The sequence below is a fragment of the Heterodontus francisci genome, chromosome 7 (genome assembly GCF_036365525.1).
Source record: "Heterodontus francisci isolate sHetFra1 chromosome 7, sHetFra1.hap1, whole genome shotgun sequence".
Taxonomy (NCBI): Eukaryota; Metazoa; Chordata; class Chondrichthyes; order Heterodontiformes; family Heterodontidae; genus Heterodontus; species Heterodontus francisci.
Window position 1 is genome coordinate 118,599,048 of NC_090377.1, and position 17,369 is coordinate 118,616,416.

At 44.0% G+C, this 17,369-nt stretch overlaps 1 protein-coding gene across 1 annotated transcript in view; it reads left to right on the forward strand.

The window, feature by feature from the left end:
* The window catches only part of LOC137372271 (disco-interacting protein 2 homolog A-like), a 299,051-nt gene that overhangs the window by 172,685 nt on the left and 108,997 nt on the right, over positions 1-17,369 (forward strand). The window contains exons 6-8 of the mRNA XM_068036004.1: positions 12,367-12,498; positions 15,214-15,333; positions 17,051-17,248. Of these exons, the coding sequence (XP_067892105.1) occupies positions 12,367-12,498; positions 15,214-15,333; positions 17,051-17,248 (450 nt within the window). The remainder of the gene's footprint in view (positions 1-12,366; positions 12,499-15,213; positions 15,334-17,050; positions 17,249-17,369) is intronic.

Sequence of the window (17,369 nt, forward strand, 5' to 3'; positions counted from 1 at the left end):
AAGAACTAACAGCCGGTTGTCTCTTGAAAAGAGAAGGTTGAGGGGTGACCTCATAGAGGTCTTAAAAGTTCTGAAAGATTTTGGTAGAATGGACAGGAAGAAAGTGTGTTCCACTTGTGGGGAAGAGCAAAACTAGAGGCCATCAGTACTCAGCAGGTCTGGCAGCATCTGTGAGTAGAGAAATAGTTAATGTTTAAGGTCTGTGACCTTTCACCAGTATTTGATGAAAGGTCACAGACCTGAAAGGTTAACTGTTTCTCTCCCCAGAGTTGCTGCCAGCCAGGCTGAATATTTCCAGCATTTTCTGTTTTTTATTTTAGATTTTCAATATCCACAATATTTTGCTTTTGTGCTGTTGTAGAGGCCATCAATCAATGTAAGTTAGTTACAAGAAATCAAATAAGGAATTTAGGAGAAACTCCGTGACCGAGAATTGAGAGAAAGTGGAACTCGCTACCACAGGGAGTAGTTAAGGCTAATGCTAAAGATGCATTTAAGGGGAGGCTAGATAAGCATGTGAGGGAGAAGGGAATAGAAGGTTTTGCTGATGATGTTAGATGAGTAAAGATGGAAAGAGGCTCAAGTGGAGCATAAACACCAGCATGGACTGTTTGGGTCAAAGGGCCTGTTTCTGTGCTACATATTGAGTGTAATTCTGTGTAACACAATCAAGGTCTGAACACCAGTTGTATACTCAAGTCATATTCTCCTTTCTGCATGCGAATGCAAACTACATCAGGGATTCAAACTGCCATGACTTCCCAGTCCTAATCCTGCTGACTCATTTTTGGCAATTTCCTCTGCCTTTCAACTAAAGTTTGGTTCCCCACCTCTCAATTTGCTGCTTAATATCTTTAGGCTTCAGTATCACTTTCACAAGCTTTTACTGTCTCACTTAGTTTTTACAACAAAATGGAAGGCTGAAGTAATGTGTATATTGTTGCTCCCAAAGAGTCAGTAATGTTTGCTTGTGTTGCTTTTTAAGAACAAAGGATCCGTTAGTTTGCTTATGTTTATTTTGTTCACAGTGAGGATTGCATTTTGTGTGTGTGTGTGTGTATATTATGACTGAGTTAGTTGATATAATATAACTTGTGTTGTCTCCTTCACAGACCAAGCATTTATGTGTATCATATCCTCAAGGTAAATGTTAGTGTAAAGGGCAAGTGCCTTATGGTGCTCTCATAATTAGTCTTTTGGGCCTCCTTATCTCGAGAGACAATGGATACGCGCCTGGAGGTGGTCAGTGGTTTGTGAAGCAGCGCCTGGAGTGGCTATAAAGGCCAATTCTGGAGTGACAGGCTCTTCCACAGGTGCTGCAGAGAAATTTGTTTGTTGGGGCTGTTGCACAGTTGGCTCTCCCCTTGCGCCTCTGTCTTTTTTCCTGCCAACTACTAAGTCTCTTCGACTCGCCACAATTTAGCCCTGTCTTTATGGCTGCCCGCCAGCTCTGGCGAATGCTGGCAACTGACTCCCACGACTTGTGATCAATGTCACACGATTTCATGTCGCGTTTGCAGACGTCTTTATAACGGAGACATGGACGGCCGGTGGGTCTGATACCAGTGGCGAGCTCGCTGTACAATGTGTCTTTGGGGATCCTGCCATCTTCCATGCGGCTCACATGGCCAAGCCATCTCAAGCGCCGCTGACTCAGTAGTGTGTATAAGCTGGGGATGTTGGCCGCTTCAAGGACTTCTGTGTTGGAGATATAGTCCTGCCACCTGATGCCAAGTATTCTCCGAAGGCAGCGAAGATGGAATGAATTGAGACGTCGCTCTTGGCTGGCATACGTTGTCCAGGCCTCGCTGCCGTAGAGCAAGGTACTGAGGACACAGGCCTGATACACTCGGACTTTTGTGTTCCGTGTCAGTGCGCCATTTTCCCACACTCTCTTGGCCAGTCTGAACATAGCAGTGGAAGCCTTACCCATGCGCTTGTTGATTTCTGCATCTAGAGACAGGTTACTGGTGATAGTTGAGCCGAGGTAGGTGAACTCTTGAACCACTTCCAGAGCGTGGTCGCCAATATTGATGGATGGAGCATTTCTGACATCCTGCCCCATGATGTTCGTTTTCTTGAGGCTGATGGTTAGGCCAAATTCATTGCAGGCAGACGCAAACCTGTCGATGAGACTCTGCAGGCATTCTTCAGTGTGAGATGTTAAAGCAGCATCGTCAGCAAAGAGGAGTTCTCTGATGAGGACTTTCCGTACTTTGGACTTCGCTCTTAGACGGGCAAGGTTGAACAACCTGCCCCCTGATCTTGTGTGGAGGAAAATTCCTTCTTCAGAGGATTTGAACGCATGTGAAAGCAGCAGGGAGAAGAAAATCCCAAAAAGTGTGGGTGCGAGAACACAGCCCTGTTTCACACCACTCAGGATAGGAAAGGGCATAATTAGTACTGTTGTAGAAAGTGTGCTGAACTTGACTGCCAGAGACGAGTTACTAAAGATTGTGCATTTGTTTTCCGGTGTCTTTTTAAACATTTGCATTGGCTGTTAAATGGACCTTTTAAAAATAAATCTGCAGTCTTGAAATTTAGGACTTTTTCATGTGCACTAAATATAATGGCCCAGATATTGCAGTAGTAATGACAGTTAAACTGTCAACAATCGCCATCATTACTCGTTTAAAACTGACAGCAACTTCTGGAGTCTGCAAAAAAGCAGTTGAAAGCAGAAATCCAGAAGTTGCGGTCAGTGATTCTCCACTTCTCCATAGGGTGTTCTTTTTATTCATTCATGGGATGTGGGCGTCCCTGGTTAGCCCAGTATTTATTGTCCATCCCTAATTACCCTTGGGAAGGTGGTGGTGAGCTGCCTTCTTGAACCGCTGCAGTCCATGTGCGGTAGGTCCACCCACAACGCTGTTAGGAAGGGAGTTCCAGGATTTTGACCTAGCGACAGTGAAGGAGCAGCGATTATAGTTCCAAGTCAGGATAGTGTGTGACTTGGAGGGGAAGTTGCAGGTGGTGGTGTTCCCATGCATTTGCTGTTCTTGTCCTCCTAGTTGGTAGAGGTCGCGGGTTTGGAAGGTGCTGTCTAAGGAGCCTTGGTGCATTACTGCTGTAGATGGTACACACTGCTGCCACTGTGCATCGGTGGTGGGGGGGGGGGAGTAAATGTTTGTGGATGGGGTGCCAATCAAGCAGGCTGCTTTGTCCTGGATGGTGTCGAGCTTGTTGAGTGTTGTCAGAGCTGCACCCATCCAGGCAAGTGGAGAGTATTCCATCACACTCCTGACTTGTGCCTTGTAGATGGTGGACAGGCTCTGGGGAGTCAGGAGATAAGTTACTCACCACAGGATTCCTAGCCTCTGACCTGCTCTTGTAGCCACAGTATTTATATGGCCACTCCAGTTCAGTTTCTGGTCAATGGCAGTCCCGAGGATGTTGATATTGGGAGATTCAGCGATGGTGATGCCATTGAATGCCAAGGGGAGATGGTTAGATTCTCTCTTGTTGGAGATGGTCATTGCTCGGCACTTGTGTGGCGCGAATGTTACTTGCCACTTTTCAGCCCAAGCCTGGATATTGTCCTGGTCTTACTGCATATGGACAGTATGGATACTGCTTCAGTATCTGAGGAGTCATGAATGGTGCTGAACGTTGTGCAATCATCAGTTAATATCCCCACTTCTGACCTTATGATTGAAGGAAGGTCATTGATGAAGCAGCTGAAGATGGTGGGGCCTAGGAAACTACCCTGAGGAACCCTGAGTGATGTCCTGGAGTTGAGGTTATTGACCTCCAACAACCACGACCATCTTCTTTTGCACTAGGTATGACTCCAGTCAGCAGAGAGTTTTCCCCCTGATTCCCACTGACTGGGCAGTCACTCTCACCTCACCTCTTGAGTTCAGCTCTTTTGACCATGTTTGAACCAAGGCTGTAATGAGGTCAGGAGCTGAGTGGCCCTGATGGAACCCAAACTGAGCGTCACTGTGTGCTGTTCAAGTTCACACAGATGGTAGAATTAGAAATCACTGAACTGATGAGCACTTTCTCCTTTCCGCATATCACTGGGGAAAAAAACCCTGAAAAAATTACACCATGTAAATGAGTTGCTTTTTAAATCTCTTCGTGGCCTTGCCACTCCCTATCTCTATAATCTCGTCCAGCCTCTCAATCCTCCAAGATATCTGCACTCCTCTAATTCTGACCCCTTGAACATCCCAGATTTTAATTGCTCCACCATTGGTGGCCGTGCCTTCAGTCGCCTGGGCCCTAAGTTCTGGAATACCCTCCCGACACCTCTCCGCCTCTCAACCTTGATTTCCTCCTTTAAGACACTCCTTAAGACCTACCTCTTTGACCAAGCTTTTGATCATCTGACCTAATAACTCCTTATGTGGCTCAGTGCCATATTTTGTTTTGTAATGCTCCTGTGAAGTTCCTTGGGAGGTTTTATTATGTTAAAGGTGCTATATAAATATAAGTTGTTGTAATGGCATACAAAGTCTTAGCTGCTGAAGAACCTTTCTGACCCTGCAGAACTAATTTTATATTTCTGTAATGTCAATTTTTTCCAGTTTAATAATTCCATGGTTGTAATTTTTTGAATAGTTCATGATATTCTTCTAACGTGTATGTCCCAATCTTAATTGCGCCCTGTAGAATTTATGAAGAGTGATGAAGAATCAGTACATTTTGCCTCCTGGCGAGCTGTCTGAGAATTCTTCAATGTAATTTGAAAATTGGAAAAGCTGACCACAAAATCCAGTCAGTGGTTTTCTTTTTTGTGCACGCAAGAAGCTGGCAGAGTTGGCAACTCATTAGAACACAATACCAAAAAGAGTTGTTCAATACTTCTGGTTCTTGTATGTTTTACTGCTTTGCTACATAAAACACATGTTCAAGTGCCATCAAATTAAAAAGATGCTGAAATGCTGTTTCCTGCAATAACTCCTGACAGCCTGACTCTCAGCATAACCTTCTTTTCAATTTGTGAATGGATTCATGTGAAGAATCTTGCAAAAGATTGTGTACATCTTTCTATCTGTTAGTTGGATTACTGAATAGCTGGAGACTTTTAAATTTGGGTTTTACTGATTTTCAATGATCAAAAAACAATTCCCAGACTATCCTCGGTTGGTCATTTCTGCTCACATCTGACTTGCAGAAAGGGGAATTTGCCCTACTAGTAGTGGGTCTCAAAATCCTGAGATGTGCATATCCTGCGTCAGTGATGTTGGCATGCAGATTGCATGATAGTATTTGTGCAACATGCACTGTGTGATAGATGTTTATGCTTCTTGGGACCTTAATGAAATAATGTCAAATTCTGGAACAGAGGCAACTTGCAGTAAAAGCAAAATACTGCAGATGCTGGAAATCTGAAATAAAAACAGAAAGTGCTGGAAATAGTCAGCAGGTCCAACATCACCTGTGGAATGAGAAGCAGAGTTAACATTTCAGGTCTGTGACCTTTCATCAGAACCCGTTCTGAAGAAAGGTCACAGACCTGAAATGTTCACTCTGCTTCTCTCTCCACAGATGCTGCCTGACCTGAGTATTTCCAGCACTTTCTGTTTTTATTATAGCAAATTGCAGTAGTTCTTTAAGCTGAGAATGAGTGCGTAGAAGACTGTAGGCTCAAACTAATATATTTTGGAGCAGTCTGTGGTTGTTATTTAGGGTATTGATTTTTTTCCTGAATCTACCCTTTTTTTTGGGCTCTAATTTTCTCCCCCGATTTTTTTTTTTGGTTCCAGTGTTTGAGTTGAAAATAAAAACTGATAACACCGAAAAAGAAAACTTAATTTATGAACGACATCTTATTCTGGATAATTCATCATGGCAAAAATTGAATGGAAATTAACTGCAGTTTGCCATATTCTCATAAGGAATTTGCTGTTTTATTTTGGGCTTCATGTGTTCTCTTGCACATTTTCCTACTCTCCCCATGTTATGTGACTGCAGCCATGAGTGTTGGTGAGCAGCCTGTTGAGAGCTCCTCTGAACCAGACTGTGAAAGGTACATGTGACCAGCTCAGTTAGTTAGCACTGACTGTCCTTCTGGATGATATTTTCTGCTTGTGGGGAAGTACTTGGCCTATGTTTGTACAGCTGAGAGCAGGAATTCCATTATGTACAGTGTTCTGGGTACAAACTCATCATCTCGCCATGTTGTATGGTGGCACCAGACAGCACTCTCAACTTTTAATGGCAGCATTAGTGATAATCTGACACTCCAGCAACAGCCTGACACAATCATACTCACGGAATCATACCTTACAGACAATGTCCCAGACACTGCCATCACCATCCCTGGGTATGTCCTGTCCCACCGGCAGGACAGACCCAACAGAGGTGGTGGCACAGTGGTCGACAGCAGGGAGGAAGTTGCCCTGGGAGTCCTCAACATCGACTCCAGACCCCATGAAGTCTCCTGGCATCAGGTCAAACATGGGCAAGGTAATTTCCTATTGATTATCACCTATCGCCCTCCCTCAGCTGATGAGTCTGTACTCCTCCATGTTGAACAACACTTGGAGGAAGCACTGAGGGTGGCAAGGGCACAAAATGTACTCTGGCTGGGGGACTTCAATGTCCATCACCAAGAGTGGCTTGGTAGCACCACTCCTGACCAAGCTGGCCGAGTACTAAAGGACATTGCTGCTAGACTGGGTCTGCGGCAGGTGGTGAGGGAACCAACACGAGGGAAAAACATACTTGACCTTGTCCTCACCAATCTGCCTGCCGCAGATGTTTCTGTCCATGACTGTATTGGTAGGAGTGACCACTGCACAGTCCTTGTGGAGACGAAGTCCCGCCTTTACATTGAGGATACCGTCCATCATGTGTGGAACTATTACCGTGCTAAATGGGATAGATTTCGGACAGATCTAGCAATGCAAAACTGGGCATCCATGAGGCACTGTGGGCCATCAGCAGCAGCAGCAGAATTGTACCCAACGACATTCTATAACCTCATGGCCCGGCATATCCCCCATTCAACCATTACCATCAAGCCAGGAGACCAACACTGGTTCAATGAAGAGTGTAGGAGCAGCACGAGGCATACCTAAAAATGAGGTGTGAACCTGGTAAAGCTACAACCCAGGACTTCTTGCATGTCAAACTGCATAAACAGCATGCAATAGACAGAGCTAAGCGATTCCATAACCAACGAATCAGACCTAAGCTCTGCAGTCCTGCCACCTCAAGACGTGAATGGTGGTGGCTCCACAAATATCCCCATCCTCAATGATGGGGTCACCCAGCACATCAGTGCGAAAGATAAGGCTGAAGCATTTGCAACAATCTTCAGCCAGAAGTGCCAAGTTGATGATCCATCTCGGCCTCCTCCTGAAGTCCCCAGCATCACAGATGCCAGACTTCAGTCAATACGATTCACTCCTAGTGATATCAAGAAACGACTGAAGGCACTGGATACTGCAAAGGCTGTGGGTCCTGACAATATTCCGGCAATAGTACTGAAGACCTGTGCTGCACCCCTAGCCAAACTGTTCCAGTACAGCTACAACACTGGCATCTACCCGGCAATGTGGAAAGTTGCCCAGGTATGCCCTGTACACAATAAGCAGGACAAGTCCAACCTGGCCAATTACCACCCCATCAGTCTACTCTCAATCATCAGCAAAGTGTTGGAAGGTGTCATCAACAATGCCATCAAGCAGCACTTGCTTGGCAATAACCTGCTCAGTGATAATCAGTTTGGGTTCTGACAGGGCCACTCAGCACCTGACCTCATTACAGCCTTGGTTCAAATGTGCACTAAAGAGCTGAACTCAAGAGGTGAGGTGAGAGTGACTGCCCTTTGACAGAGTATGGCATCAAGGAGCCCTAGCAAAACTGGAGTCAATGGGAATCAGGGGGAAAACTCTGCTGGTTAGTCATACCTAGTGCAAAGGAAGATGGCTGTGGTTGTTGGAGGTCAATCATCTGAGCTCCAGGACATCACTGCAGGAGTTCCTCAGGGTAGTGTCCTAGGCTCAACCACCTTCAGCTGCTTCATCAATGACCTTCCTTCAATCATAAGGTCAGAAGTGGGGATGTTCGCTGATGATTGCACAATGTTCAGCACCATTCGCGACTCAAATACTGAAGCCGTCCGTGTAGAAATGCAGCAAGACTTGGACAATATCCAGGCTTGGGCTGATAAGTGGCAAGTAACATTCACGCCACACAAGTGCCAGGCAATGACCATCTCCAACAAGAGAGAATCTTCCCATCTCCGATTGACATTCAATGGCATTAGCATCGCTGAATCCCCCACTATCAACATCCTAGGGGCTACCATTGACCAGAAGTTGAACTGGAGTAGCCATATAAATACCGTGGCTACAAGAGCAGGTCAGAGGCTAGGAATCCTGAGGCAAGTAACTCACCTGCTTACTCCCCAAAGCCTGTCCGCCATCTGCAAGGCACAAGTCAGGAGTGTGATGAAATAATCTCCACTTGCCTGGATGGATGCAGCTCCAACAACATTCAAGAAGCTCGACACCATCCAGGACAAAGCAGCCTGCTTGATTGGCACTCCATCCACAAACATTCACTCGCTCCACCACCGACGCACCGTGGCAGCAGTGTGTACCATCTACAAGATGCACTGCAGCAACGCACCAAGGCTGCTTAGACACCGCCTTCCAAACCCGCGAGATCTTCCACCTCGAAGGACAAGAGCAGCAGATGCATGGGAACGTCACCATCCGCGAGTTCCCCTCCAAGTCAAAGAACCATCCTGACTTGGAACTATATCGCCGTTCCTTCACTGTTACTGGGTCAAAATCCAGGAACTCCCTTCCTAACAGCACTGTAGGTGTACCTACCTCACATGGACTGCAGCGGTTCAAGAAGGCAGCTCACCACCACCTTCTCAAGGGCAATTAGGGATGGGCAATAAATGGTGGCATAGCCATGAATGAATAAAAAAAAAAAATTATTTGTCATCATTACTCAAATTTGGAAGTTTTTAAATATCATGTTTGGGTGGTTTAGCTTTGATGTATATTTGTGGTGTGTGGGTGGATTTCTTCTTGAATTTCAAGAACTCGTGCTATTTGGTTAGAATTAGTGAACAGTAGAGAAGCAATTACACTGCTTGGTGTATATATTTGGCCACCAAATTGTTGGAAGAAGAGCAGAGCAAATTTTCAGGAAAATTGCCGAAAGATGCAATAACTTTAGAGCAGTGATAATTGGGGACTATAATTATCCTGTTCTCCACTAAAGAAAATGCTCCTGCTAATGTTAGAGTAAAGGAGGAGGTAGTTGCGAAATTGGATAGGTTGAAACTAGATGAAGAGTAGGTACTCAAAAGGTTGGCAGTGCTCAAAATGAAGATGTCAACTGGACTGGATGGAATGCATTTTCGGTTGCTGAGAGAAGTAAGGGTGGAAATTGAATACTCTGGCCAAAATGTTCTCATCGTCCTTGAATGTGGGAGGGTGCCAGAGGACTGGAGGATTACACATGTTAGACCCCTGTTTAAAAATGAGGAGGGGGATAAACCCGACAACTACCGGCCAGTCAGCCTACATTAGCGGTGGGAAAACTTAGAGACATAAATTTACTTGGCACATGAAAAATATGGGCCAATAAATAACACCCAGTGCAGATTTGTTGAAGGCCAATTGTGTTTGACTAACTTGATTGAGCTCTTTGAAGTAATGGTGAGGTTTGATGTAATGGGGTTGATCTGTAATATGGTCTTTCAAAAGGTGTTTTCTAAAGTACCACATAATAGCTTTATCAACAAAGTTTAAGCCATAGTTAAATTGGCAAAGGGACAGAGAGCAGAGTTATTTTTCAGACTGGGGGTAAATGTGTAGTGGTTAGTTAGAGATACAGCACTGAAACAGGCCCTTGGGCCCACCGAGTCTGTGCCGACCATCAACCACCCATTTATACTAATCCTACACTAATTCCATATTCCTACCACATCCCCACCTGTCCCTATATTTCCCTACCACCTACAAATACTAGGGGCAATTTATAATGGCCAATTTACCTATCAACCCGCAAGTCTTTTGGCATGTGGGAGGAAACCGGAGGACCCGGAGGAAACCCACGCAGACACAGGGAGAACTTGCAAACTCCACACAGGCAGTACCCAGAATTGAACCCGGGTCGCTGGAGCTGTGAGGCTGCGGTGCTAACCACTGCGCCACTGTGCCGCCCATAACACCCTGGTGTTCCCCAGGATGGGTTTTTGGGGCACTACTTTTATTAATATAATAAATGATCTGGACTTGGGTATGGAGGGCATAATTTCAAATCGTAAATAATGAGAATAATAACAGACTTCAGAAGGACATAAATACATTGATGAAATGGACATGACAGATGAAATTTAACGTAGAGGAGAGTTAAGTGATGCATTTCGGAGGAAGAATGGGGAAATTATATTATAAGGCGTGTGCAGGAGCGAAGACCTGGGGTGCATGTACATATTTTTGAAGGTAGCAGGACAAGTTGAGAAGGCTGTTGAACAGGCATACAGAATTCTTGGCTTTCTGAATAGAGTTTTAGAGTGCAAAAGCAAATAATTTAGACTAAACCTTTATAAAGCACTGTTAGGTCCCAGTTCGTGTTGTAGGCAATTTTGGTCAGTCTACTTTAGGAAGGATTTCCAAACCTTGCAGAGGGTGCGGAAGAGATTTACTGGAATGGTGTCAAGGCTGAAGGACTTATGTTGGGTGGAGAGTCTAGAGAAACTGGGGTTGCTCTCCTTAGAGCAGAGATGATTAAGGAGAGATTTGATAGTGGTGTTAAGAATCGTGAAGCATTTGGTAAATAAATAAGGATGAATTGTTTCTGGTGGCAGATGGATCAGTAACCAGAGGACACAGATTTAAGGTGATAGGCAAAAGAACCAGAAGTGACATGAGGGGAAAAAGTGTTGCACAGTGGCCTGTTATGAACTGGAAATCACTGTCTGATAGGTTGGTGGAAATAAATCCAATCATAACTTTGAAAAGAAAGATATATTTGAAGGGGAAAAATCAGCGAAGTGGGACTAATTGGGTAGCTCTTTCAAAGATGGGGAGAATGGCCTCCTATACTGTATTATTCTGTGATTCTATATATTTGTCGTGGAAGATGGCCAGTCAAAAGGGCATCACGTCCTGCCATGACATGTCATTGTTTTATTCATTTTACATTTTTTTTGTATTAGCTCGTTGAGACCAGTTACAGAGGATGTTCTTCGGTGACACTGACTAGAAGGAATCCTGCCCAATGCACAATTCTGCCAAGCTTAGTACATTAAATGGAATGGGACTTTTATTCATTTTCTTCATATTACTCTGTAACACAAACCAGTAGAGATTAAAATCAATTGAGAAACAATTTTAAATTTTCAACAATTGCATGCTGAATACTAGACCCTTGGTGAGTTTATTTAGAGAGTAACTCCACTACACAAACCAGACAGATTCCAGGTTTAATCTCTCAGAATTTTACAGCACACCAACAGGCCATTTGAACCAGCAGGTCTGTGCCAGTGTATATGCGCCACTCACTTAGTCACCTTATCAACAATTTATTTTATTCTTTCTCCTTCACATACTTGCCTAGCTTTGCCTTAAATGTGCCCATCTGTCTACCTCGGCCCAAACATGCAGTGGTAAGTTCCACATTCTCACTAATTCCTGAGCTAGGTTTCTCCTGAATTCTGTGCTAGATTTGATAGTTATAGTTATGGATCCTAGTTTTGAAACCATGCACCACCACCCCGCCCCAAGCCCCCAATAAGTTGGTGTGTGTGGACATTGGATGAGAAAAGAATTGAGCCCTGTTGTGATCTCTCCCATGATCAGTGAGCATGCTGCCACTCAATGTCAACATATCAGATCCTGAGGGGTCTTGACAGGGTGAAAGTGGAAAGGATGTTTCTGCTTGTGGAGAATCGAGAACTAGGGGTCACTACTTTAAAAATAAGGGGTCACCCACTAAAGATAGATGAGAAATTTTTTCTGAGGGTTGAGAGTTTTTGGAACTCTCTTCCTCAAAAGACAGTGGAAGCAGAGTCTTTAAATATTTTTAAGACAGAGGTAGATAGATTTTTGATAAGGGAGTGAAAGGTTATTGTGGGTAGTCGAGGTTACAATCAGATCAGCCCTGATCTTATTGAATGGAAGAGCTGGCTCGAGGGGCTGAATGACCTACTCCTGCTCTTAATTCGTATGTTCATATGTACATAATTATAATAGCCAGCTAATCAAGTTCCTGGAGTGCAGCCAGCTGCTATGGAGCTGTACCTCAGCAAGAAAGAGCGAGGAGAAAACTGTCAGAAAAATAAGTTAAATGTTGGAAATGGAATGCACCAAGTGATTTATTATTCAGTTCCCATTAAATAAGATAACTAATATTTTAATACTTGCTTTACCTTCTGGTCAGATAACCACTCAGCACCACCAGATGTGACCACTGGTGCCTCGGAGCGCATTGCCCACTTTGAGCGGCCGCAAGTTTCCTCAGTTCGTGGAGTTCCTCGTAGTTTCAACAGTGGCATAATGGAAACTGCTGATGGTGAGTTTGTGATGGATTTCAACATTGAGTATGTTCAAAGTGGTATGACTGTTTTTAAAATCTTATTCAGAGAGGAATTTGGATGAACGTAATCCTGACCGGAATTTGAATCCAATTGAAAAACTTGTACTCAGTTTTTAAATTTAGTTTTTCTTTGGCAGGGGTGAGTTGGGTAGTGATTTTTGTCTAATTTAAATAAAGTATGTGTGTGTTCAGAATAAGTTCAACTCTGGACACCCAGTTACTGAGTCAAGAATTCTCAAATTGATTATGAATGGTGCAGATGCCAAGTGAAGCATCCTTTACCTGTCCAACTCTGACTTAAAAGAGCAGCACCTGTTGTTGTGAATGTTTTCATTACCATACTAAACACCTTTGTGCCTTCTCTGAATCAGATTGCCAGACTGTTGGCACGCAATGCAATAAAAACAGAAAATGCTGCAAATACTCAGCAGATCAAGCAACATCTGTGGAGATTGATGATGTGCGAGTGACTGCCCTTGACATCGGGGCTGCATTTGACTTAGTGTGGCATCAAGGAAACTTAGCAAAATTGAAGTCAATGGGAATTGGGGGATAACTCTTCACTGGTTGGAATCATATCTAGCACAAAGGAAGATGGTTGTGGTTGTTGGAGGCTAATCTTCCCAGCCCCAGGACATTGCTCCAGGAGTTCCTCAGGATAGTGTCATAAAAATGAAGTGCTGGAAATACTCAGCAGGTCAGGCAGGCAGCATCTGTGGGGAGAGAAGCAGAGTTAACGTTTTAGGTCTGTGACCTTTCCTCAGGATAGTGTCCTCGGTCCAACCACCTTCAGCTGCTTCATCAATGACCTTCCCTCCATCATAAGATCGGAACTGGGGGTGCTCGCTGATGATTGCACAGTATTCAATCCCATTTGCCACTTCTCAGATAGTGAAGTATTCCGTGTCCATATACAGCAAGACCTGGACAACATCAGGCTTGGGCTGATAAGTGGCAAGTAACATTCATGCCACACAAGTGTCAGGCAATGACTATCTCCAACAAGAGAGAATCTAACCATCTGCCCATGACATTCAACAGCATTGCTGTCACTGAATTCTCCTGTCATCAACATCCTGAGGATCACCATTGACCAGAACAGAACTGGACCAGCCATATAAATGCTGCTGCTACAAGAGCAGGGAATTCTGTGGCCAGTAACTCACCTGACTCCCCAAAGCCTGTTCACCATTTGCAAGTCACAAGTCAGGAGTGTAATGGAATACTCTCCTCTTGCCTGGATGGGTGCAGCTGCAACAACCCTCGGAGCTCCACACCATCCAGGGCAAAGCAGCTCGTTTGATCGGCACCCTGTCCACCACTGCCAACATTCACTCCCTCCACCACTGGCGAGCAATGGCAGCAGTGTGTACCATTATACACGATGCACTGCAGCAACTCACCAAGCCTCCTTCCACAGCACCTTCCAAACCTGCAACCTCTACTACTTAGAAGAACAAGGGCAGCACATGCCTGGAAATGCCACCACCTGCAAGTTGCACACCGTCCTGACTTGGAAATAGATCAATATTCCTTCACTGTCGCTGGGTCAGAAATATGGAACTGCCTTCTTAACAGCACTGTGGATGTACCTACACCACATGGACTGCAGTAGTTCAAGACAGCTCACCACCACTTTCTCCAGGACAATTAGGAGTGGGCAAGAAATGCTGGCCTTGCCAGTGATGCTCGCATTCATCAGAACTTTCTGATACAGTCATCGACCTAAAACCTAACTTGCTCTCTGCCTCCACCGATGTTGCCTGGCATGCTAAGTACTTCATAGCATTTTCTGTTTTTATTTTAAGATTCCGAGCATCTGCAGTATTTTGCTTTGGCATTTAATGCAATGTGGGCCTCCATCCACTAGAGTCTACACTGAGTGTTCAAATCTATTTCACATAGATCCCTTGCCACCGGAAAAGAGACAGTCATCTCATTAATCTGGATATGATTCAAACCCAAGTGCCAGATATTTTAAAAATCATCAGGACCACTCAAAGTGCTTCATAGTCAATGAAGTTCTTTTGAAGTGTCGTCACTGTTGTAATGTAGGAAACACGGCAGGTAATTTGTACACAGCAAGGACCCAAACAGCAATCTGATAATCAGGTGATGTTTTGTAAGTGTTGATTGAGGGATAAATATTGGTCAAGACGCTAGGGAGAATAGCTCACTTCTCTTCGAAATAGTACTTCGGGATCTTATACGTCCACTTGAGAGGACAGATGGAACATCGATTGAACATCTCATCTAAGAAAAAGTATTTCTGACATGCACCACTTACTTAGTACTGCAGTGGGGTGTCAACCTAGATTTAGTGGTCAAACCTAGATTTAGTGGAGTGGGACTTGAACCTTCTGACTTCAAGGCATGTTTGCTACCACTGGGCCTGGATGACAGATGTGAGCCCTAATAATGTCCATTATTAAAACAACCTGAGGACAAATGTGACCTATGTCAGATATTGGCTCAAAGCATGCCCACTGCTGTATGCAATCTATAGACACATGTCTAACAGCATCAGCTGTGCCAAATGCTGTAAAATTCAATTGCTTTTCTTTTGTAGCGCCATCTATCACTTTAACAACTATCCAAATTGTTCATCTCCAACCCAAAATAAAAGCCCTAGATGGCAGACTTAGGAGGGAAAATTTGAAAGAAGTATGTTTCTTTTGCTCATTTTGTCAGGTGTTCCTGTGAATAGCAGAGTCTCATCAAAAATTCAGCAGCTCCTTAACACACTCAAGCGACCCAAGCGGCCACCACTGAAAGAGTTCTTTGTCGATGATTTTGAAGAACAGCTGGAAGGTACGTTTGTCTAGATGGAGTTGAAACAGATTCTATTGGAGAAAACTGAAGTATTCAGTACTGAGCATTCATACACTGGTGTACAGTTTCATTTTCAGAAATCTTTAATTATACCGGTCAAATTCTTTGACACTTAGATTTTGTATTTTTCTGTCGATGGCAATGTATAATTCAAGAGTGTCATGCTGTGTAAAGTCCATGATCATTCTGGTCAGTTCTTCTCTTCCTCCTCATTCCCACTTTGTGTATAGATTTTATTTTGGTTGTTTACCTCTTGTTTTGTTTTTACATTTTCAGCTGTAGTTCACATTGGAAGTTCATGGGAAAGCTGATTGTTTTTTCCTGTTGCAGTGGTCATCTTTTGTGATTTTATTTTTGAAGCAAAAATTTAGACACTGATTTTTTTTGTGTCAGGGTTGGTGAGGTGGGGGAGTTTTACCAACCTTGCAAAGACATCAGCAGGCTTCTACATTCTTTATCGAGGTCTGCATCACTTTAGTTGGTGACAGAGCCAGAACATCTTTTCAACCCTGTACCATCTCCTTGGAAGGCCTCCAGAATCTATCCTTGGCCCCCTTCTCTTCCTCATCTACATGTTGTCCCTTTGTGACACCATCTATTTACATGAGTACTGATGACAACCAACTTCACCAGCTCTCTGACCTCTCCACTGTTTTTATACTGTTAGACTACTTGTGCAACATCAAGTCTTGAATGAGCAGCAATTGGGGAGACCAAAGCCATTGTCTTAAACCTTTGCCACAAACTCCATTCCCCTCCCTGGCCATTACATATCTTGAACCAGATTGTTAGCAATTTCTGCATCTCATTTGAACGCAAGATGAGCTTCTGACAATGTATCTTCCATCACAAAGACCTCCTGCTCCCACCTGTCTAACATTGCCCATCTCTGTTTCTACCTCACTAATCTGTTGAAATCATATGTGCCTTTTTCAACCTTGACCATTCCAGTACTGTCCTGCTGAGTGTCCCATCCTCTAACCTCATCCAAAACTCTGCTGCCTGTGACTTATCCCACGCCAAGTTCCACTTGCTCATCTCTCCTGTCATTGGCTTTCAGTTTCCCAAAGTCTCAAATTAAAAATTCTCACCCTAGTGTTGGTCATTTCATGATCTCGACTCTGCGTCACTGTAACTTTTTCCAGTGCTGCAACCCCCTTTAATGAGTTGTGCTCCCGGAAGGTTTTACTTCAATTATCTCAGTCATTCTTCTTTTTGTAATATGGCTCACATAGTCTTCAATGTAGGTAATGCTGATTTGATTTGACACATCACAAGTCTTTGATTAACCCTTGCAGCAATTGCTAGTCCACTGATGTGATGAGATTTGGCTTGGGGGCTAATTCTAAAAAAAAATCTATGAATCTGGCTTGATTTCTTAGAAGGTGAGGATGTGGAGGAAATTCACTGATAGTATTCACGCAGTCTAGTCGCCTTTCATTTACTGATCTATACATTGTCATTAATTTCCCAATGCACCATGCCACGAGGACGAAATGTTCTTGGCCTTTTTCCCCTCCCACCTTTTAATGCAAATAGTCATTCTCAGTAGCACCAGAGTCAGTTTATTCCGATGTCTAATATGCCTGACAGCGGTATGTGACAGAGATCTTAACTTAAAGAATGAGGACAACCATGCATTTTTTGATTGTCTCTTTTCATCTTGCTCGTCTTTACTAACTTGCTTTGATTTCAGTTCCACAAGCAGATCCGAATCAGCCAAAACCGGAAGGTCTTCAGACGGCACCATTACAAGGGGAGCCACTAGGAGTAGTGACAAATTGGCCTCCATCACTGCTGGCAGCTGTACAAAGGTGGGGGACCACACAGCCCAAGGCTTCTTGTCTGACCTCACTAGATACTACGGGGAAGCCAGTTTATACACTCACCTATGGTAAGCACCTGCCAGCTGAATAAAGTGATTGTAATAGATGTTTGTTGTTCCTATTAATGGGAATCTTGTTTATACTATGCTATGCTACTTAATCCACATTTATTTGATCCTTGAATTGATC